We start from the raw sequence: 22,653 nt of genomic DNA on the forward strand, positions 1-22,653 counted from the left end.
TCTCTCTCTCTCTCTCTCTCTCTCTCTCTCTCTCTCTCTCTCTCTCTCTCTCTCTCTCTCTCTCTCTCTCTCTCTCTCTCTCTCTCTCTCTCTCTCTCTTTCTCTCTCTGTCTCTTTCTCTCTTTCTCTCTCTTCTTTCTTTCTTTCTTCCTTTCTTTCGCTGTCTCTCTTTCTTTCTCTTTCTCTCTCTTTCTTTCTTCCTTTCTTCTCACTTTTCTCACTTTTATTCTCCATTTTCTCATATTTTTAGTCTTTGTTTAATTTATTCTTCCCTCATGTACATCTTGACCAGTTTCCCTTCCCTCCTCTCCTCCCGTCTCTCCTCCCAACCACCTTCCCTCTCTCCACAGTCACTTCAGAAAAGGACAGTTCTACCAGAGCTATCATCCAAACCTTAATCTCCCTTAATTCAGCCCACACTTTAAGTTCATTATATCTGTCTTAAGCACAAACACTTGCTGTAAAATAAAGATAATGCTGCCAAGAAAACCAATGGAAGCAAAGCCACATTGGACCTCCAGTAGCATGGGGGTGCCTTTAAAAAAAAAAAACATTAAGTTATTTATTTACTTTACATCCTGATCAAAGCTTCCCCTCCCTCATCTTCCGGTCCCTCCCTCTCACCTCACCCCCAACCCCCAACCATCCACCTCAGAACAGGGGAGGCCTCCCATGGATATCAACCAGCCTTGGCATATCAAGTTGCAGTAAGACTAGGTAACTCTTCTCTTGAGGCATGAATTCTTATCAGTTCTTCTACTGAGGCTACACAAGGCAGCCCAGTTAGGGAAAGAGACCCAAAGGCAGACAGTGGAGTCCAAGACAGCCTCTGTGTAGGTTTTAGGTGTCTGGCTGCCTTTTCAAAGCCAGCACAGGCACACCTCATGCTGGGGGAAGCTTTGCCTTTGACTGTGGGAACGGACAATGGAGGTGGTCTGCATGGGAACTGTCTCAGACAAAGCTTGTGCTCTTCAGTTCCCTGGCGGCTACAGTCAACACCCTCTTCCCCAGGAGCCTCATGTCTACGTACAGGAAAGAGGGTCTCTGGGAAAGAGATAACCAAGAACTGGCCGTGCCTCCACTCCTTATAGGCCTTGGGTATGCCATCAGTTGTCATGATGGCATCTACCCAAGGACTGCTGTGATCTGGGTAATTGGTCAACCCCTGCTCGCTTGCCGTCAATACCAGTTGATGCTATTTTTGCAGGAACCACACTGAAAGGATTTAAATTTGTATGCCTGATTTTCCCCTCGTGGCCTTTTAAGGACAAAGGACAATAAAGTGCCTTTGACCTCCATACTGTAATGAGGATTCCATTCCTGCGGCTTCCTGTAAGAAGCGTTCCACCCTCCTCAGGAAGAAATGAGACTGGGCCAATGTCCAGAAGCACTCAACAAAAGAATGGTAGTTTCTGAGGCACTCACATCTGTGCATCCTGTACCTGGCAAATCCTTGACTATGGGTGGTGGCGGCCTGAGTCTCCACAGGCTGGAAGAAGAGCAGTGTGGAGAAACTGAGCAACAGGCTAAGGCAAAATGGCTTGGGGGAAAAGAAGTATAAATACTCCAATAAGACACATGATCACTCTGTTCCATTAACATGAAGAATATGTGTAACCACAATAGTTGTAGCCTTGGGTATAGCCTCTTAAGAGAACTGTTAAAAGTCACTTTAAAAATCTACTTTCTTTTTGTAGATATTATCTGTATGAGATATAATTGTGTATATTATGTTTTACATTTTATACACACACTATATATATATACATATACACATATATGTATATATGGTAAATCTATATATAATCTTTATATATTTATATATGTGTATCTTCCTATCTTCCTCTATCCAAATTTTCAATGACCCGATTTTTCTTACTTAAAACTGTTGGATCCTACCCCCACATCCCACAGCGGTTATAAAGACAGGGTAACTCAAATGCGTTGTTGGCACATGGAATATAGTATCTACCACATGAACGCTTCTGTGGCATATCAAGTCAGCCCCAAACTTGCTGGCTTAAAGTATCATGACTTATTTAGCTGTCGCTCTGTGTGTCAGCAGCTTGTGCTGGATTCTGCTGGGTAGTTATTGAGCCCTAACTAGATTCTCACTTGCATTGACGGCAGTTCACAGGTCAGAGTTGCCCCTGGGGATTGACTGTTGTCTGCTGGTGAGCCTTGGCTCCCTCCATGGTCTTTTCTCCAAGTACTGAGGTCATTGCTCCAGTGAGTCTAGGCTGCTTCATGGCTGGGAAAGAATGGGGGTGTGGGTGTCAAGGATAGTAGGGGTTATCTAAGTCCTCTGGACACCAGGACTCAGACCTGGGACTGAAGAAAGTCATTTCCTCAGCCACAATGTTTTTATTTTTGACACTTTTGTCCTCTGTGTATATGTAATACCAGGAATGGTACCAAAGCTTTGCATATGCTCAGTAAATCCTTTACCACTGAGCTACATCTCCAGCCAACAGTTTACAGAACAACTGGTACAGAAAGATGTAAAAGTTATACATATTGCTAAGCACGGTGGCATGTCTATAGTCAGGAGGCTGAATCAGGAGATTTAAGCCAGCCTGGGCTACAGAACATCTCAAAACAAAACAAAAGAAAGCAAAAATAATCAAATGTGTAGGGTAAAATGTAATGTTTCAACCCATGCACGTATTGTGTAAAGTTTAAATCTTGTTAAACACACCTAGAGCTGCAAACCTTTATCAGTTCTTTATTATGAAACACGCAGGATATTTCCAGTGTTTTTAAGACACATACCACACACATTGCTCGCAGTCACCCCACTCACTGTACTTCTTGTGGCTTTCTGATTCTAACAGTACCAGTTGGACAGCCTCTCCCTGCCTCTCCACTGTGCCTATGAGCCTAATGGAGTTCTTTTCACCTCACCTACCATGCAGTATAGGGACAGGAAGTGGGCCGGCCATTCCCCTTTGAGATCTCAGAGTTCCAGGCCAGCAGAGCCTGGCTCTAGGACCCAGTGGCTTCATACTGCCCTGTGTGTGCTGCCTCTTTGCAGAAGACTGGGAAGGACTGTCTGCACTGGCTTGCCAATCACTTGTAAATCAATGCAAATTGATGTCTCTCCTCGATGATAATCCGTGAAGTGGGTTCTCTACAATTTTACAGTGCTGTTGACCCCAGTGTATAGCTTTTTTTTGCTTTGCTTCTGGGGAGTTTCAGGCTCTTTCTGGGAGCATGCAATGGCTTTGGAATGTGAATCCTGCTCCTGTGACTCTATCACTTTTATAAACTCTTTCCAGTTTTTTTTTTCTCTTTCTCACAGGAAGTGCCCCAGGACCACTTGTCCTTCCAGATCGCATTCCTGTGTAAGGCCTGTTTATGACATCACTGCTCACAAATGGCAACTCCTGAACCTTCACCTCCACTCTGACCTACTGTAGCTCTCGTCAGGTCAGGCCTTCCGGTTGGCTTCCTCCAGAGAAACCAACCTGTTTTTCAGAAGCCCACACTGAACTTGACCCCCTGCTTCCCAAGCCCCCTCCCTTCCTCCACATAAGTGACTCAGGAAGGCACCACCCAGTCAAACAACCCGGAAATCCTAGTTGGTTATTTTGAAGGGGGCCTGGACGAGGGGTGGGAAGTAAGGAGAGGAGCAAATGGCTTACAAGAAGTGGTCTTTCAGTAGCGGGTGGGCAAGATGTGCTCAGTTCTGCATTTGTCTTTTAAAGGAAGGACCACGGAAGAAGCCAAGGCTCCCCAGCAGACAACAATCAATCCCCAGAGGCAGCTCTGACCTGTGACCTGCCATCATTGCCAGAGAGAATCTAGCCAGGACTCAATAACCAGCATTACTGGGTGAGATGTCGTGATTGTTAGATGTTGGTTAGCAATGCAAATATTGTAAAAGTGCTCACGGGGCCAAGTCCCCTGCTGACAAGAGCAGTGTCTGCACTGCTGGGCCACACCTCTGCTGCCATCCTTCAGTCAAGCATGATGCTCTCCCAGCTCCGGGGACTGCTTCCAGGCTGACTTCAGTTTCAGAGCTTCAACTCCAGAGGCACAAGCCTGCTGCCCTGTAAGCACCTCCAGCGGAGAGAGCTACATCCTCTCACTATTCCACAGTCCCCTCAACATCTTATACCCCACATGCCCAGCCCAGGACATCTAGGTTTGCAATGTGTAATCAACACTTTCTAAAATCCAGATTAAAAAAATGTCATATGCCAGAGTTCTTTTGTGTCGTGTCAAGTTTGACGCTTCCAGTTTAGTGGAGCTAAGCTACCAACACCACAGTCATAGTTTTGACCAGGGTTTTCCCCATGCCTCAGGTGAGAGAGCAGGTCTTTGAAGTGAAGAAACTTACCAGGAAGTGATCCAGCTAGCCAGCACTGCTGTTTCTGAGGCCCAAATTACGCAGCTTCATTTCCCCCTGATTTCACATGCAAAGTCTTACATCCTCTCTGTCGTTTTCTCTAAGCACAATTTCTATTCCTGGTCTCCACTTTTCTTCTACCACAAGAGACTTATAATGGAGGTTTACACCAACTGAGGTCCTGAGGACTGTGAGAAGTCTAGTCACATTCACTAAAGTTTCTTTGGTAGAAGAGCTTGTGTTCTTCTAGTGTGTTCTTTCCCCGTCTTCACTGGGATTTCCAGCATGACCAGTGTCTTCAAGCCTCAGTGCACTGTAGGCCACATAAGAGCTCTTGAGTGGATAGAAAGATGACACTTTTTCTCATGATAGTTGCAGAAGAGCCTGCCACCGGCAATTTCTTTTCTTTTCTTTTCTTTTCTTTTCTTTTCTTTTCTTTTCTTTTCTTTCTTTCTTTCTTTCTTTCTTTTTTTTTTAGCCAGGGTTTCTCTGTGTAGCCCTGGCTGTCCTGGAACTCACTCTGTAGACCAGGCTGGCCTTGAACTCAGAAATCTGCCTACCTCTGCCTTCCAATTGCTGGGATTAAAGACTTGTGCCACCACTGCCTGGCACTAGCATTTTTTTTTTTAAGATTTATTTATTTTATGTATATGAGTACACTGTAGCTGTCCTCAGACACACCAGAAGAGGGCATCAGACCTCATTACAGGTGGTTGTAAACCACCATGTGGTTGCTGGGATTTGAACTCAGGACCTCTGGAAGAGCAGTCAGTGCTCTTACCTGCTAAGCCATCTCTCCAGCCCCGGCAGTTTCTTTTTTGGAGCTGGTTGTGTCTAAAGATGTCCTGCTCTGGGGGTTTCTGTGTGCACAACAGAGGCAAGGAATGGTAGTGATTCCCCTGCTACACTTTGTGAAGGGGAAGAGAATAAGGGCAGGCATGGTGGCGCACGGCTTTAATCCCAGCACTCAGAAGGCAGAGGCAGGAGGATCTCTGTGAGTTTGAGGCCAGCCTGGTCTAAAAAGTGAGTACAGGCCAGCCAGGGCTACACAGAGAAACCCTATCTCAAAAACAAAACAAAACAACAACAAGTAAAGAGAAGGGGATGTGCTTGCCTCCTCTTCCTGTTAACTATGAACACTCTGGACTGTGCCTGCAAAACGAATAGAAAACAATTCAAGCTGAAGAGGAAAAAGGCCAGGGAGGGTCAGGAACCCTAGGACAGGTGCTAAGTTGATTCAGCTTAGGGTTTGTTTTCTAAATCCCTTGGTGTCTAGGAGTTCAGTCACTTAGAAATGCCAAAGCCATGGAGGAGAGCACAAAGGCTGGCCGATAGTCACTGAGGCTAAGGAAAGGAAAGCCAAGAGACCTGGAGAAGGGGAAAAGGAAATATTTAAAGGAGTAATGCAGGTCATGTGGAAATGTTCTGAATTTGTCAGGAGACATAAACCCGGGCTTCTTCAGATTAGAGAAGCTGAACAAGCACCGCATAAAATAAACCTAAAGACCCTGCATCAAGACACGTGGTGAAACTTGTGAAAGCCAGACACAGAAAGCCATCTCGAAAGTACTGGGGGTGGGGGTGGGGGCGCGGCACTACTTGTGAGAATAGGAGAGGTTAAACTGAAGTGGCCATCAATGGACACTATCATAGCCAGAAGAGGTAGCCTAACGTTTTAAAACTACTCAGGGGGAGGGGAAGAACTGTGAGCCCACAGATCCTATCTGCAGTGAGAATACCACTCAGGAATGAAAGAGGTCCCTGACGTCCTCTGCTGTGTGAGAAGAAAACAACCCAAGAGAATTTCTGCAGTTCACGGATCCTTTGCTGTTGATTATTCCCTGCACCAAAAATAAACAAATAAATAAAATTAAAATCAATAAATCCAAATACAACAACATTTGGATTTATACTACATGTTGTATACGAGAAACTCGGTTCAAATATAATAATAGCAAATATAATAATAGCATATGTAGAAAAACCCCAGGTAAGCTAACAAGCTAACAAGTAAGTTAACAAGATCCAGTCTAATAAGTAGATTAGGCAAAGTTAAAGATTACAGGCTCAGGACACAAAAATTGATTTTATCAGTATAGACTAGAAATTAACCTAAGTGCACCAAAAGAAACAACACATGACATTTATAATTACTTAAATAAAAGTATAAACCTAAAATATTTATGTAAAACTTGTATGCTGTTAAAACTACTTCCCTGTGTTGAAGGAAAGAACTAAATAGATGTAACTTTTTCATAGTTTGTAAAATTTAACCTTGAAAATGTCAGCTCTAGGCAAATTGATATCCATGTTTAAATTGATATCCATGTTTAATGTATTTCCTGTCAAAATCTCAGCAAGATTTTTTAATAGGTATAGACAACAGTCATCAAAAAAAAAAATTATACCAACAGGTAAAAGAACTAGGATAGCTAAACCAATCTTGTGAAATAAAAATGTAAAGAATATCAGTATATAGAATTTATAGACAACTTCAACAATCTGAGACCATAGTAATGCCAGAGATGCAGAAGAAACACATGGAAAGATCAACAGAATTTTGAGAAAAATGGAAGCAATTCATGAGAAGAGAAACTGTTTCCTAGCTAAAGGAGCAGGAGCAATTGATGTATGTGGTTCCCTCCCAACACCTTAATCAAAATTAACTGTAAACGAGTTAAAATATAAAACAATGTAAGTTTTAGCTGTCAACACAAGAGGACAGTCTCAAATGCGCTTCTCTAACTTAACACCAAATACATGATCCACTAAAGCAAACACTAAACAGTTGTTTGTGATCCCAGTTAAAGCCTTTGACTCTGCAATGACCCTCTGAAGGGGCTGAAGGCTGAAGGCAGGCTATAAACCCTGAGAAAACTTGCCAATCGTGTATCTGACACAAGACTAGTATCTGTATGATATCCAGAACTCTCAGAACTCAACTGTTTAAGAACACACACTAAGAAGATGGTCCAAAGGCACAATGAGGCATTGCACTGGGATAGAGAGAAGACAGGCATGTAGAAAGGCACTCAACAACATAAGCTATCGGGTAATGCAGATAAATCCACAAGACCCACAATAGAAGGGCTAAAAATAAAAACCAGGGAGGGGAGGGTAGAGAGATGGCTCAGCAGCTAAGAGGACTAGATACTCTTGCAGAAGACCCCAGTGTGGTTCCTCTGCCACATGTCAGTTCACAATCATCTATATATAACCACAGTTCCAAGAGATCTCATGCCCCTTTATGATCTACCTGGGTTCAAGTGGTGCGTACATGTGGTACACGTTACATACGTAGTACATGCACCCAGGCACACATATATACACGTACAATAAAAATACTTTAAGCTTTATTTTTATGGGAATAATATTGGAAATGCAAACATATACAGCTGCTTTGGAAAACATTTGACAGCTGTTTAGAAAACTAAGCAAGCGGTTTCCTTTTCCTTTCTTGTTATGCTGGGCATGGTGGCACGAATCTTTGATCCCAGCACTTGGGAGGCAGGCAGGTGGAATATCTATGAGTTCCAAGCCATACAGGGCTACAGAGTGGGACCCTGTCTCAAAAAAAGTAAACAAAATAAAAAGTAAATCTAATATCATTATGATATTGTTCTGTAGTTCTGTAAGAAGAAGTTATCATTACAGGCAAGTAGCTTAGTTTCTCCCTTCCTCTCCTGGGATCCTACTGTGGTAGGTAAGGAAATCTCCATTTTGTGCTAGGCGCCCATTCTAAATTCCTAAAAGATAAGCTTCAGCAACTCTGACTCCTTGTCTCCTCCTTAAAATTGTAAAACTGCTGTGAGATAATTCACTGCTCACTCTGGCTTTTGTAGACCCATTTATCGCTGTGTACCAGGGAATGGGACAGCTCCTTTATGGCTGTATACAGAGGGAGACAGATCCTCACAGCTGAGAGGGGTAAAAGCAGTTTCTCACTTGGCTACACATTGCACACAAATGCAATATTTATAGAGCCACTCCTGTGTGGCATGTCTTCAATTTGTTTTTTAGGCTGTTGACCTGCTAGCAGTAACTAATAAATTCATTTAATTATAATTTGGTTCAAATCTATAGTCTTTCCCTAGTGGATCTGAACTCCACTATTGCTCAGGATGGTACAGAACTCACAGCCTCTAGGGATGGCTTATCCCATTCCTGGAATAGCCAGACTACACCACACCAGGCTCTCATCTCTTAACTCTGTCTGACCAAGCGGGAGCTGCTCTAGATTCAGGAGAGACTCTGTTGACAGCTCCAGGGACTGGTCTTCTCAAAACTTTCAAACCATTGAAAGTCACAAAACACCAGTGCTAGGAACATTCAAACCCATGGGTTCAGGACCCAGCTACCCTTGCTTTCAGTAAACCAGCTGAAGTGAGTATAATGACAGTTAAGGCCCAGTCCAGCTTTGAGACCAGGCTCCCAGCCCTTCGTCTGAGCTTGCTGCCCCTAATCCTGGCCTGCCAGAAAACACAAAAACAAGTCCAAGAAGTCATTTAGGCACTCCTTCTGTGTCCAAGCCCTGAAGGCCTGCCTAAGGCAGAGGGTGAGCTAGGTCCTTCAGCATGGCTTGCAGCCAGTCGGTCTCTCAGAGAGCCTCCTTCCACTGTTCAAGTTAAAGTCCATTGCAGCCTCACCTGAGGCAGACACCACCACTGTGCTGCCCGGACAATGGCACTATTCAACACTGCTATTTTGCAAAGGGGTTGGCCAAGAAGAAAGCTCTAGAAAGCCTGTGGAGATGGGTGTGGGTCAGGGTCATCCTGTCCCTCTGCAGCTGTCACTCACAGGTGGCGGGAATAGGACAGAGTGGCAGGCTGTAAACTTAGTGCTGGATTGCCGACTCCACAGTCACATACCCAGCTGTGCTGGTGGAACCTGGATCCTGAGGCACCTAGGTTTCAGGCAGTGCTTGTGTATGTGTGTGTGTGTGTGTGTGTGTGTGCATGTTTGCAGTGTGTCTGCTTCCTTCTTAGGGCTCTAAGCACTCGTGTGTGAGTGTCGTGTGTCTTTAACTGTCTAGGTATGTGTGGTGTTGTTTATCTCTGTTGCGAACAAGGACATCGGAAAGGGAGCTGCCTCTGTTCCTGTGGAGGAAAACTGAAAGGAAGCTGTGTCTGCAGAGATTAACTGGCTGATTAAAGTCTCGGTACTTTGGAGAGGTTGGGATGTTCCAGGTCTAGAGTCAAATTACTTTATTTTGGGCTAAGTTCTGGCCCTCAGGAACAGCCATTTCTTTCTTGCCTCCTTTTATTAGAACTAACTTCTTGTGGCAATAGGTGAACGCCTGTTTAGAACCTATTGATTTAACAGGACAACTAGCTTCTACAAATCTAAAAGTTAACAGTGCCATCAGCATTGCGCATTGCCAACCTCTAGGAACACTTTCTCATTTCACCGTTACCTGCCTGTCTGGTGTAGCCACCAATGGACTTTAAACTTGTCTTGATATATGGCTTTATCTGTTCTGTAAAACTATTAAAAAAAAAAACAAAACTTCCTGAAACTGCTTTCACATTGGAACACGGAATTAGGGGTAACTTAAACCTGTGTTCTCAGCTCATGGTCATTCAAAATGGCTCCAGAATAATCTTCTTCCCTTTAAGATGAGCGCTGGGGTTTCTGCGCTGACCCTGCGTTCGTGGTGTGTTGTTTTCAGCTGTGTGCATGGTGTCTAGGGAATGTGCATCCATGCTGTGTGTCTGTATCCACGTAGTAACTGTGGCATTCACGAGTACCTCTGTGTGTAGCTTGTATCTGGGGAAGGGTCCTGAGGATGTGTCCTTGTGTCCCTGTGGGTGTGCCTACCCCTGTGCTATCTGAATGTGGGTCTCGCACGTGTGCAGCTGTAAACATGTGCGTGCAGTTCTTGTGAGCGTGTTTCTGCTTCGGGTACCTGTGTGAGGGTCAGTGTTCTCGACTGTGCGCATGGGCTAGAAGAGCCCCCTAATTCGGTTCAGTGTCCCGTGAAGGTCCCCCACGCGACCAGGAAAAGCGAGAGGCAGGTCGGCGGGCGGCGCCCCGCTCCTCCCCGGGGGCCGGGCACACGTGGGCCCCCGGCGCCGCCTCCCCGCGCGTCCCCACCCAGCGGGCCGCCCCCGCCGCCGAGCGGCTGGGGATAAAGTGGCGGCGCAGACGCCGCGCCCTATCGCTGCGCAGCCGGCCGCGCGCAGTAGTCTGGCTCTAGCCCGCCGCAGACCCGGACCCGCGTGGTGCTCGGGGAACGTGACAGCGGCGCTCGTGGCCCGGGTAACTGCCTCCCGCCCCTGCCTCAGGATAGGAGCCGCCGCCAGGGGTCCCCTGCGCGCGTGTGCGTGCGCACGAGTGTGCGCGCGTGTCAGCGTGTGCGCGTGAACGCGCCCCTCGCGCCCTCGCACCAGCCCCCAAACAGACTTGTGCCCGTCAACTGCATCTTCCCAGACCGTTGTGGGAACAACGGCCAGGTCCATGTCCTGTGTGGCGTGCCGATGACAGCCGCGAGGCTTCCTTCCCCAAGTGGTCGCGGGCGGGCAGGAGGCAAAGTTTGTCGGAGAATCGGGGTGACTTTGCTCGGGGACCCGCATCTGCGCGAATGCGCGGTGCCGCGGAGCGCGTCTCGCAGCAGCTCCGGGCTGGGGACAGGCTGTCCCTCGCTCCCGGAACCCCTTCAGGGGTGTGTTCTGAAAAAGTGGCGACATGAGCTAGAGCTGGAGCGGCAGGAGGGAGCAGCTCGCACCCCTGCAGCCCAGGCGGGGAGGGCGCGGACCCCGTGGTGCTGCCCTGCGGCCGCGATGAGGGAACAGCCCTCGTTTGCCTGGCGCTGATACTCGAGGCTGTGGCGGTAGTGGAATGCAAAAGCCAAGACTAATGGAAACAGGTTTGTCATGGCATCTTTGGCATTCAGAAGGGAAAAATCGCTCGGGGCGCGTCACCTACTTATTATGCCCCCTGAAACCCGCTCAGTGGAGATTTTAGGAGAGATGGGTCCTTGCAGCTGGGGCTTTGTACCCACGGAACTGACTGTAATTTCCGCTTGATTACAGCTAAAATAGTCTTTAAGATGAAGTTTCCTGAGATGATTTAAAATAAACACAGATGGGAGGGGGGCTATACCGAGGCACTTTAAAAAAATAAAGTGAGCATTTTCTTAAGGACAAACAGGACTTCTCAGTCTTGAAGGGGTTTGCAAGAGATGTATATAATTTAAAAAAATATATATGTATCAAATAGGGGTTTGATTTTTTTTTTTAACTGCTTAGAAAAGAAGCCAGAGCCACAGTTCTGACTCTAAAAAGGCTTTCTTTTCCTCCCATATGGACATAAGTGTATTTCTGACTTTAGAATATGTCCACCTTTCTTCCAAGGGCCTAAAGACCCCTGCAGGATGCCTGAGGCAAGTTCACCCAGGCGAACTCCACAGAATGTTCCCTACCAGGACCTGCCTCACCTGGTCAATGCAGACGGACAGTACCTCTTTTGTAGATACTGGAAGCCCAGTGGCACACCCAAGTAAGTCCTCCCCTCCACGTCCTCCTTCACGGCACCTGCTCTTCCTCCTCGGTCATCATAGTGTTCACCCTATGACCTGCCTCTCACACCACTGACACCCCTGGCACAGTGGTGTTAGCAAAGTTTCGAGCTGTACTTCATGTTTTTCTTTAAAAACCAGGGCTCAAGAGTTCTCTTTTCAGTACAACTAGGATAGGAGTCCACTGTCTGGCAGTTTTCAGAGATTCATAGGACTTTTTTTTTTTTTGTACCAGAATCGATTTCCTGTTGCAAGCATTCATTTAAAAGCAAACCCAACAATTACAAAAAAAAAAAAAAAAAGCCAGTAAATGCATAAGAAAACTAGAATTATGTGTGCCTGTCTGCCTTTTAACCTTGGTTGTCTGCTCCTGCTTAGTTTTGAGCTTCAGAGATGACACCCAGCTGGGAGGAGAGGGGCCTGGGGTTTCCTTGTGGTTTCTCGCCAGATCAGTCACTTTCCGATCCAGGATCTGCCTTGCTGTTAGAAAAAGACTGGGGCTGTGCACAGCCATGCAGCTGCTCCCTATTACCCTGTTCCTCTTGGGTGAAGCAGGAAAGGCCCGGCTTGATTGTGGTCATCAGGGAAGACAGCATCTGTAGCCACCTTGGCCTGGTGACTACTCACGGTTTCCTGTTCCTTGTTTCAGGGAAAGCTTACCTGCTCCCTTGGGTCTCCCCAGGGGTCCTGGTGGGTATGCACTGTGCTCCCACTGTGGCTCTGGGGTCATCCAGTTGAGTAGCTATCTCAACAAGGTGTGTGCCATGCAGGTGGGTTCCTATGAACAATGCAGAGGGAGTGACTTGTATACTGTAGCTTCTGTGGGGCTCCGCCAAGTTGTGTGTTTTCAAAGCAGGCAGTGGTGCATTAGGCTGGTTGGTAAGTGTTCCTGCCAGCTCTTGGAGGAGAGTGTGCCGGGGTGTGCAAGTGTGCAGGTGTGTGGTGTGTGGAGCCTTGCTGTCCTCATTAATGATTAATTCTCCCTGAGTTAACCAATACTAGCACCGAGCGTTTATACTTTCTAACAAGTTCTTGTATAGTGAGCGGTTTAGTTACTCCAAGAGGGGAATAGGGACTGAAAGTCCACTGTTCATGTCCAGCCTCGGCCTCTGCAGGCTTTGTTGGTGGAGTAGTGACAGTGCCCCAGTTCACAGTAAAACACAGAGGGCCTGCAGTCTTCAGTGGGGGAAGGGAGGTGGTGGACTGGGCCAGGAATGGCCAAGTTGGCTGCCCTTGCCTTGGCTGTGGGTGGTTTTCACAATCTTCCCCCACTGAAGTTGTGATGCAGGCCGCTCCCAGCTCGCTTGCTTCTGCTCTAGTTAGAGACAGCAAGCCAACGTCTTTGGCTTCAGCTGAGCTGGCTCTTGGATGTCAGCATCTGCCTTGTGATGGATGTGATGGACGTAGGAACAGGGCTGGAGAGTGACCGCTACTGGGACCAAGGATTTGGGGGCAGGGAAGTGCATTCAGGAAAAAAAAAAAAAAAAAAAAAAAAAAAACAAGTTTAAAAAAAATAGGTTCAGGGCAGGAGGCATGAAGGAGAGAAAACAGCAAACACTAGCGTTTGTGGCTTGGCTACTTCCCATACGGTGTGTTGTAAGAGAGGTTAGACAGGTCCGGGGTCCTGCCATGGTTTCACAAATAACTCAGGTTATTTGTCTCTGTAGCCCTCTGTCCACCTGGCCTGCCACCACCTCCTGGAGCAAATTCAGTTGGTAAACTCACTGTGGAGCTGGGGACTGCCTGCCTCTGATAGCGCCGATCTTGGAAACATTTCACAACCAGCTCTGACCAGCTGGGACAACAACTGTCCTGGAATGCTCCTTTAGAGGGAGATTTATCCTTGTAGTCGATGGGCCTTGGAGAGGTCGTAGTGGTCCTGGAGAAAGCATCACACCACCCAGAGGTGGTGGGAAGACAGTGTGGTTGAGGGCAGGGGACTGTGCCAGCTGGTAGCCAGGCATCTCCAGATATTAATCACAGGAGCAGCTGCTTGGCAAACTTCTGTCTTTCATGGTCCAAATGACCCCAAAATGCCATGGCCCACATAGTACCACCCACTTGCTGTAAGGAAGAGAGAGTACCTCAGATCATGTTGGGCCTAGCCCACCCTGACCCCAAAGCTTTTCCCTTTTTCCTTGTTGCAATCTGGGCTGCCCCTTGCATAACATGCCTCCTCCCAGTAAGGGGGAAAGAGGAGAAGGAAGAAAAGAAGAGAAAAGAAAAGAGAGAAGGGAAGGAAAGGGAAAAGAAGGGAAAGGAAAAGAAAAGTAGAGAAAAGAACAGAACAAGGAGGCTGGATCTCTATGCTTGTCCCACTGGCCACAGGAATAGCTGGTGCACCTGTTTCCTTGCTACTTTGAGCCTCAGCCGCCTGCCCCTGGAGTCCAGGGGCCTGTCTCCCACAGGGCCCATGTCTGCCCTTGTGACTTGGCATTTGTTAGCTTGCTTTTCTAGTCTGCTTGTTGTCCTCCTATCCCCGAGCCCTCCCCAGAGCACATGCTGGGACATTCTGCCTGAGAGGCCTCACTGTCCAGAAGGCTGGATCTGCAGGTGCCCAGGCAACAAAGTTACTGGTGTCTGCTGACTGCAAGCTGGCAAACTGGCCCAACCTGCTTCTGGACGCTGGTTAAAATTCCCAGGGGACCCTGAGGAAGGAGAGAATTGTTCTTGGGATAGTTGTTACAGCAAAAGCTGATTATATCTTTATGAATGGTAAATGTTCCAATCCCTGAGGAAGAAAGAGCATTCTTGGGATAGTTGTTACAGTGTGAACATGCAAACATGCTTTTTCAATATGGCCATCTGGAATCTTGGGTTCAATGAGTCATTACTCCCTTTGACCACATCGAGGCAGGTCTTACCCAGACGTAGTTACAGACATGAAAATGTTGTGTTATACACTGTGGATCTCATTTCTTTCTTTCTTTCTTTCTTTCTTTCTTTCTTTCTTTCTTTCTTTCTTTCTTTTTTTCTTTCTTTCTTTCTTCCTTTCTTTCTTCCTTTCTTTCTTCCTTTCTTTCTTTCTTCCTTTCTTTCCCTTTCTTTCTTTCTTTCTTTCTTTCTTTCTTTCTTTCTTTCTTTCTTTCTTTCTTTCTTTCTTTTTTTGTGAAGGACCAAGTAAGGTCCAGAGACTGGACTAGACCCTGTCCATACCTGATCTCTTTAATATCTGCACCAATCCAGAGGAAAACAGTGTGGTTGCTACTATGGTGGCTTTGCCAGAAATACAAGGTTATACAGCATCTAGCAGGCTGGGGAGATGACTCAGTGCTTGCTGTGCAAGTGTGGGTGAGGATCTGAGTTCGACTCCCAGAACCTATGTAAAAAAAACTTGGAGCAGTGTAGTGGCCATGTACCTGTATTTCTAGTGTTGGGGAGACAGTGACAGGCAAAAGTCAGCCTGGCCCTGTTCACACTGAGCTTCTGAGGTTGACCTCTGCCCTCTACACATTTGTGCACGTGTGCATATACATCCACCTTCACACACACACACACACACTGTTGTCAATGCCCCACCGGGTTGCCCCAGATTCTTCCAAGCCTGTGTTAGTTACTCTCCTGGACACACTACCAATCATTGTTGCAGGATATTTGATCACACTTTGAAACTTGTGTTATTCACTATTTAAAAAAAAAAAGTTGTTTCTAGTTGTGGTGTGACCCTACCATTAGCACACACTTAATCTTTTGGCTGGAATTACAGGTAAACCCTTAGTACACACTTTTAATCCCAAACAATGAAGGTAAAGTTAGTTTGTAGAAGGAAGCAGCCATGTTTGAAAGTGATGTCTAATTGAGTGGCAGACAAATTAACGAATTAGAGAAAGATTCCACAGAACAGGACACGCCCAACTCTCAGGAGAAGAGAGAAGAGAGGGAAGCTACTTAAGGGGCAGTGTGGAGAGAAGGAGGCTATTTTCCCCAGGACAGTTTGACGTAGACAGTTGCAGAAAGAGAACCAGCTTGACACCGGTAAAGACAGAACAAGCCAGAGAATGAGAAAGAGCCAGAAGATTAGAACAGATTGCCAAAGTTACTGTGAGGCCAGGCAGAGCAGTTCAGGAGAAACTGAGAGAAGCCAGATTGAGTCAATCCATTGGAGAGGAGCTTGAGCCAGAACAGCTGAGTTGAACCAGCCAGCCAGAGCTCAGAAAGAACTAGGAAGGGGTGAGCTTATTCAGCAGCAAGTCTCAGAGGCTGAAAACATTCTAGGTCTAGATTAGATTGTCTGGAGGCTAGAAGCTTCCAGAACTAGGCTTTGGCTAGCAGACGGAGTCAGTAAGATGACAATTACAGCAGGGAAATAAAAGTTATTACTCTTACAAATCGTAGCCAACTTTGTACTTACAGGTAATGTTTTCTTAATTCTTACATTTGGGGGTTAGGATAGATTGCTTCATTGGGCAAAAAGAAAACAAAAAGGAAATCACCAAAATTATTCACACATCAAAAGTAGCATATCGATTAAAGATATATGTATGTTCTGGAGAAAGTGGGAAAAAGCACCCATACCTTTGGGTGTCTGAGTGACAAGCTGCCTCACTCAGACCCCAGACTCTGGCAACTTCAACTCCTAGTTCTTTGACAAGTTCCCTCTGATGGGCAGGGCCACAGACTCTGGCCTTTGGATGGGATCAGGAGACTATCTGTTCTCCTCACTGGGGTCAACTTTTTCGTTCCTTTCACCAAGTGGCCCCCAGTCCCTACAAAGTGCAACTTTGAATCAGGAGTGAGCATCAGGAATGGCGAGCACCCTGGGTGGGTGTTCCATTGTCCTGAGAACAATGCTCATTTGGTGATGGAGAACGCCCCTACAGTGCTCGTGCACTTCTTGTGACAGAGGCTGGAGTGTACTCTGTAATTACAGGATTACCCAGTGCTGCCCTGACTTGCTGGCTCCAGGCAGAAGTGCCTCTCTTCAGCTGCCTGGAGGAGATGCTAAGTGGATGGGGAGGTGCTAAGTGGATGGGGCTGAGCCAGGCGCAACCTTGCTCTCTTCTCCAGCATGATGGTCTCGTTGTCCCATGAACTTGGTCTCTGGGTTGTTCCTTTGTGCTTTGTTCTCTGTGGCCACTGTGACCCCAGTGGAGGGAGCCTCCACATGTATGACCACTCTAGCACCAGATGTCCCGAGGCACACAAACCAGCAAGCTAGCTTATGCCTAACTTTGAGCTTTAGGCTTTGGCAAGTCCTGAACCTTTCCATTGCTATCAGTCTTTGTAGATGCCCACACCACTGAGACTCCAGATCCCAAGCCCTGCAATGGCCTAGTTAGACAGGCCTTCCCTCTTCTCTGTCTCTAGCCTCTCGTCGAGGCCAGGCTGAGACCAAGTGCCATCTGCACCATCCTCAAGTTTTTTTCTGTGTTGACGTGGAGTGTAGGGCGGGGCTGTGAGGTGGGATGCATGGACAATGGGCTGACAAGGGCGATGTTTTCCAATCATGCTCACTGGTGGCTCTGTGCTAAGCTTGAGCCCAATCGCTTACAGTTCTTCTCCAGATCCCCAGGGTTGGGCTCTAACTGAGGGACCTCTGTGCCTCCTTTCCCAGACCCCCTCGGTTCCTCCCCTCTCTCTCCCCCCTCCCTTTCTATCTGGAGTGGTGCCAGTGCCAACCTGAAACACTTCCTCCCACCTATGCAAATCTATCTGGGGAAGAAGCCACTTGCTAGAAGCTAATTCAGACGCCACAGTCCTTCTTCCTCCTGCCACCCATAACACCCGCCTCACACTGGGCATGTGGCTATCAAGGATAAGGATCCCTCCCAACCATCTGGAGCTAGATGCGGAGAGGAAGAGCTTGCCCATCATCACGATGCCCACCTCTTCTGACTGGTAGACATCTTGTTCTCGGAGGTCAGCCTGGCTGCTGCTGCTCCCCAGGCAGGCTGTAAGCCAGATCTTTGCCTCCTTCTTGCCTCCCAGTTTGCTGGTCCTGTGTTCAGGACATCTGCTTACAGATTATGTTAATGTCTCCATCTCCCTGTACCGATTCTAAACGTATGCCACGTGGGGCTAGGTGTCACCACTCCGCCTTCTTTGCTTAGCTGACACCTGCCTGGGGGTGCTTTCACATAGGCTATCCTGTAATACCTTCTGGTGACCTCCGTGAGGATCAGGATGTCCAGGTTGCCATAGTTCAGCTCTGGCACATCAGTGATATGATGAGCACCAGCTGCTCAGGCTTGCCCTGGCCTTCTCTGCTTTTCCTCTCTGCCTCCCAGGCTCCCACTCACAGGTCACTTAGCGTGGTCATTTCCACTCACTAGACTTAGAGCAGGTGGAGAAAGGGAGGCCAAGGGCACTCTTCTAAATGAAGGTGTGTGTGTGTGTGTGTGTGCGCGCGCGCACGTGCGTGTGTGTGTGTGCGCGCGCGTGTAGAGCTACCATGTGGCAAAGGCTAGGGCGAGGAGGGATCCTGTGAAGCTGTGTGTGGCTTCCGCCCCAAAGGCTGATTAGTGCTGGATCTCAGCCCTTGCCCTTTCACCCAGTGTCCTCAAAAGTGTCTGTCTTCTAGAAGGAAAGCCAGGGCAGAGGTGCCAAACAGAAAGCCAAGCAGAGCTGGAGCCACAGATCTGTGTCTTCACTGCTGGCCGGCTAGAGACATTGGGAGTGACATGAGAGGCAAGGAAGGCCATCCCAGAAGCCGTGGACTCGAAGAAGACTGAGGCTGTCCCTGCCTGATGACCAAGGACATGGAGAGAGGGAGAGTAATCTAGAGTCCCTCTGGTTGACAGGAAGAGCCTGCACTGCCCAGGGTTCCCAGTGGGCACGTATCACCTGGCCACTTAGTCCCTGCTCAGGAAATGCTGGGCTGCTCTGAGCATATAGGTCCCCAAGTAATTTGGGGACACTCAGTGGAGCCGATCTGGAGTGAATCAGTAGGAGAAATGGAGAGTGGGCCCTCATAGCCCAGAATGGCCAGCCAACCATATAACATTTGTGAAGAAAATAGCCATGGTTCACACTGTCTCCTCACCACGGGAGGGAAGACTTAGCACCTTTGATTTAACACCTGTTGTTACCCACCCCATCCCTGAACCCCCAACCCTGAGAACTTTGGTCCTACTGTGCACAGTCCAGCAGTGCTGTTATTTTTAATCTCTTACCTCCATTTAGAAGCACCTCCGTATTCTTCTGCCTATTTTAAGAATTTCCACAAGTTCCTTCCCCTCGTCGGAAGCTGTTATTTTTCCTGCTGGTGCATTAGCACAGCAAACAGGCTTGCTTTTAAGTAGGGCATCCCTTCTGGGCTATTTTTTTTTTTTTAAAGACTGTTGGAATGGCAGAGATTTTTCTGATGAGAAGAGTGGAGGCTGCCGCTGTGCTGGGGTTGGTTTTTCCAACCACTTCGTTAAGGGATAAATTCCCCCAGTGGCTTTAAGAATGTTCTGCAGATACAAATCTGGCTTTGTTTGCTGATGGAGTCTGAGAAGGCAGATAGCAAAATAAGCCCCTTTGTGAATGGAAGCCTTGTCCACCACCAGTGTGTCGGCACCTTTAGGTTCGGCTCGAAATCCCAGGGGCACTCTGTCCATGCCTGTGACCCAGGCTCTTGATGTCTTTGTGTGAAGAGTCAAAATGGTCTTTAGTGGTGCAAGTTTTCACAGCTGAGATTACAAGATGACCCTTGACCCACATTTTAGAGTCATCGAAGGTTCCTGTTGCGCAGAGGCTCCTTTCACTTCTCAGAGCCCTGTTAGTGTGGGGGCGAACCTGGAATATGTGGTGTTGCTCATGGGTGAAACACTGTGCTCTGTGTGTCTGAGAGCCTCATAAAGAGCCAGGTGCCTGCAGGCTCTCCTGCCAAGCCTACCAATCCCTTGGTGCTGCTGGCCACCTGGTTCTGGTCTCTTTTAAGAAATCCTTGTGGGCGCAGTGAAGAGAGAACACCCCACCTTCTTGGAGAGGTCCACGTTAGATTCTTAGCATTGATCTTAGCATTATCAACATGCAGGAAGAAAGGAAGGAAGAGAAAGTAATCAGGAGGGCAGGAGGAGGGGACAGGGAAGGAAGGAAAAGAGGGGAGAGAGAGGGATGAAATGCAGAAGGAAAAGGAAGAAGGGGCGGACCTCAAAGTTGGGCAAGCAGCAGATTTGAGCACCCGACATCTTCATAATCACAGGTGTTCCTTAGCTGTGGGGACTTCTGGAAGACTTCTGGAGAGTTACAGGGTATGCTGGTTAGCTGTGAAGAGAAACTGGGTCATCAGGGAAGAGGGAACCTTACTTGAGAAATACCTTCCTAGTACTGGGCTGTAAGCAAGTCTTTGGGGGCATTTTCTTGGTTAATGACTGGTCCCAGCCCACCGTGGTGCTCCTCTCTGGGCAAGTGGTTCTGGAAGGTATAGGAAAGTAAACTGAGCAAGCCATGGAGAGCAAGCCAGGAAGCAGCTTTCTTCCTTTGCTTTCCGTTCCTGCCTCCAGGTTCCTGCCCTGGCTTCCCTTAATGATTGAGTGTGGCCTAAGAGTTGTGAGTTAAGATAAACCCATTTTTGCCCAAGTAGCCTTTGGTCATGATGTTATATCATAGCAGAGGAAAGTGAAGTGGGACTAGGGGTCGGAGTTTGTGGAAGGTGGATGAAATGAAGAAGCTGTGTTGTTGGCCCTCCGTAGCCTCTGGCTGAAGTCCTCTCCTCAAAGCAGGCCAGTTTCCCAGGCTGTACACAGACCGCTGCCTGTGGACATTTGTCTCCCATCATCCTCCACTTCCCTCTGCCTCATGGCACTGGTTACAGACCTAGAGACACCACAGTAATGACTATTCTCTTGTGAGTCTTTATAAGATTATATATACCATCCCGGTTTTTCAGTCTAGGTGCTAAAGAGCCCTGGAGCTTACTCCCCTCGGGTCAGTGCCTTGTCCCTTACTCTCTGCTCCCTCTGCTTCTCATGATGCCACTCAATGATTGTGAGTGGGAGCATTCAGCACATGGCTGGCTGGGCCTGGCTTAGTTCATCTAACACGGCGTCCCACAGTTCCATCCACATTGCCACAGACGATACCGTTTCATTCCTTTTCATGGCTGGGTAATATTCACATCTTCTTTATCCATCTGTTCTACTCTGAACAGGAGCTTGCTATGAGTCTCTCTTTGCTGTACCAACTTCTCCTTTTTCAGGGACATGCATGCCTAGGGAGTGGTCTACAGAAGGGTCACATGGTTGTTCTGTTTCTAGTGTCTTGTGGATGCCCACCTTGTTTCCTACTGGACACACTAATTTGTATTCCTACCAAGCGCATGTGGCCAGCATCTGTATTTTGTTCTTATTCATCACTGTTGTGATTATTTGACCCATCTGTGGGGTACAGTGTGATCTCTTAACACTTCTTTCTTGTCTGGAAGGAGAACGGGACAGCTCTAGAGGACCTCCCGTAGCTGTCTGGTACTTTAACGGGACTGGTTTTCAATGGTCCTGGTGTTAGGCACACTCAGTCTGCATATGTGTCTTTCTCCTTCATTGTGTGGAAATGCTGGCGATGCGTGGGGTGAGGCTGTCACTGCAGTGCCACTCAGTAGGTCTTGAGTGTCAACGAGCATCTTTGCTAATGTTCTGTCGCTGTGACTCAGTGAAAGTGTGTGGGGGGGGGTTGTTGGTCTGTGAGGGCTCCACCTGGCAGGTGTCTGTTGCCCTTGGCTGGACCTTTGAGGTCTGTTGTAGCGGCTAGCGTGTGAGTAGGGTGGGCTGGGAAGGTGCTCGCTGGTCACAGATGGCTTTACTCAGAAGCCCAGCAGTTGGGGGCTGTGGTAGGACCACCCCAGTGCTTCTCCATCTGGCCTCATCCTTCAGCCTAGCTCAGACTTGTTCTGAGGATAGCGGTATTCCAGGGGTCTGTTCGCCATCTTCCTGGAACTGTGTCCTGTGTCTAAGACAAATCAAATTAAAAGAAGGAAAAGGTTTATTCTGGCTTAATCTGGTTTCAGTGCAGGGTTGCATGGTCCAGCAGCTGTGGGCCTGTGACAGCCCAGAGCATCATGGTGTGCATCATAACGAGCCCAGAGTTCATCACTTATGAGCTCCCCCAGGGCAGAATTCATCCCTCATGTTTGTTCCATCTTCTCCAGTATCCTCCCTCAACTCCTGGACCACATTAAGACACCAAAGTGTTTGTTAAAGCTCATGAGTCCACCTCCCTGCGTTCTCAGTGGGATGACTGGCCATTCCCAGAGCCTCCAAGGACAGGAGGCATTGTACTCAGGAGGCATAGACCATGGGTGTCGTTTCAGGAGTGGGACCATGGAGAAGAACTCTGCACCAGGTAGCGGCCCTCTGACCAACCTTGCCATGATGCGGGATGCTGCCTGGGAAGATTGCAGTGTGTGTGTGGAGATGCAGATTATAGCTGCTTTCCATCTCAGCCTGGGAGCCGGATGGATATCGGGACCTGGGGGTGGACTTTGCTTCCCTATTTTAACAGGAGGGTAGACTTCACATGTGACTGCACCTTGCAGGACAGCAGAGGAGGGTCCACAAGAACACTGGACCACCCTCTTCTATGGCATAGCTTTCTCCAGGCACCTCGCCTGTGTCTAGTTTCTCTGTGGAGATGTCATGTTGATCAGGAGGTAGTGCCAGGCCCCTGGGGAGTCTGCTAGGAAGAGTCAGGAGTTCTGTGTTGGGGCTTGAGGGAGAAACTCAGGCAGGTTTCATGTGGGTCTTAAGAGGTAAAAAACGGAACCACGTTTGTACTGGCATGGAGGTGAGAAGAGAAGTGGGAACCTCTGAAACTGGAAAGAGCTTTGGAAATGAGTCCTACTACGTGGCAGTGTGAACATGGAGTG

At 47.8% G+C, this 22,653-nt stretch overlaps 2 protein-coding genes across 6 annotated transcripts in view; both read left to right on the forward strand.

The window, feature by feature from the left end:
* Positions 1-1,018: 1,018 nt before the first annotated feature.
* On the forward strand, positions 1,019-11,175 carry LOC116099957. The gene is made up of 4 exons (XM_031384043.1): positions 1,019-1,150; positions 3,302-3,344; positions 10,333-10,483; positions 10,548-11,175. The coding sequence occupies exons 1-4, from the start codon at positions 1,019-1,021 to the stop codon at positions 11,161-11,163; spliced, it is 942 nt and encodes a 313-aa protein (XP_031239903.1). The 3' UTR covers positions 11,164-11,175.
* The window catches only part of Mgll (monoglyceride lipase), a 108,894-nt gene continuing 96,678 nt past the window's right edge, over positions 10,438-22,653 (forward strand). For 2 of the 5 annotated variants that reach the window (XM_031382507.1, XM_031382509.1), the window contains exons 1-2: positions 10,747-11,216; positions 11,704-11,848. In XM_031382507.1, the coding sequence (XP_031238367.1) occupies positions 11,189-11,216; positions 11,704-11,848 (173 nt within the window). In that variant the 5' untranslated portion in view covers positions 10,747-11,188. Of the gene's footprint in view, positions 10,610-10,729; positions 11,217-11,703; positions 11,849-22,653 lie in introns of those variants that run through there. The other 3 variants (XM_031382508.1, XM_031382510.1, XM_031382512.1) reach the window with 3 other exon arrangements.

Source organism: Mastomys coucha, unplaced genomic scaffold, assembly GCF_008632895.1.
Source record: "Mastomys coucha isolate ucsf_1 unplaced genomic scaffold, UCSF_Mcou_1 pScaffold20, whole genome shotgun sequence".
Taxonomy (NCBI): Eukaryota; Metazoa; Chordata; class Mammalia; order Rodentia; family Muridae; genus Mastomys; species Mastomys coucha.

Coding starts and splice junctions, on each gene's coding strand:
- LOC116099957 (XM_031384043.1), top strand. CDS start 1,019: ATGTCTACGTACAGGAAAGAGGGTCTCTGGGAAAGAGATAACCAAGAA. Junction 3,345..10,332: donor CTTCCAGATCGCATTCCTGT/GTAAGGCCTGTT, acceptor TGTCCCGTGAAG/GTCCCCCACGCGACCAGGAA. Junction 10,484..10,547: donor GCCGAGCGGCTGGGGATAAA/GTGGCGGCGCAG, acceptor GTCTGGCTCTAG/CCCGCCGCAGACCCGGACCC.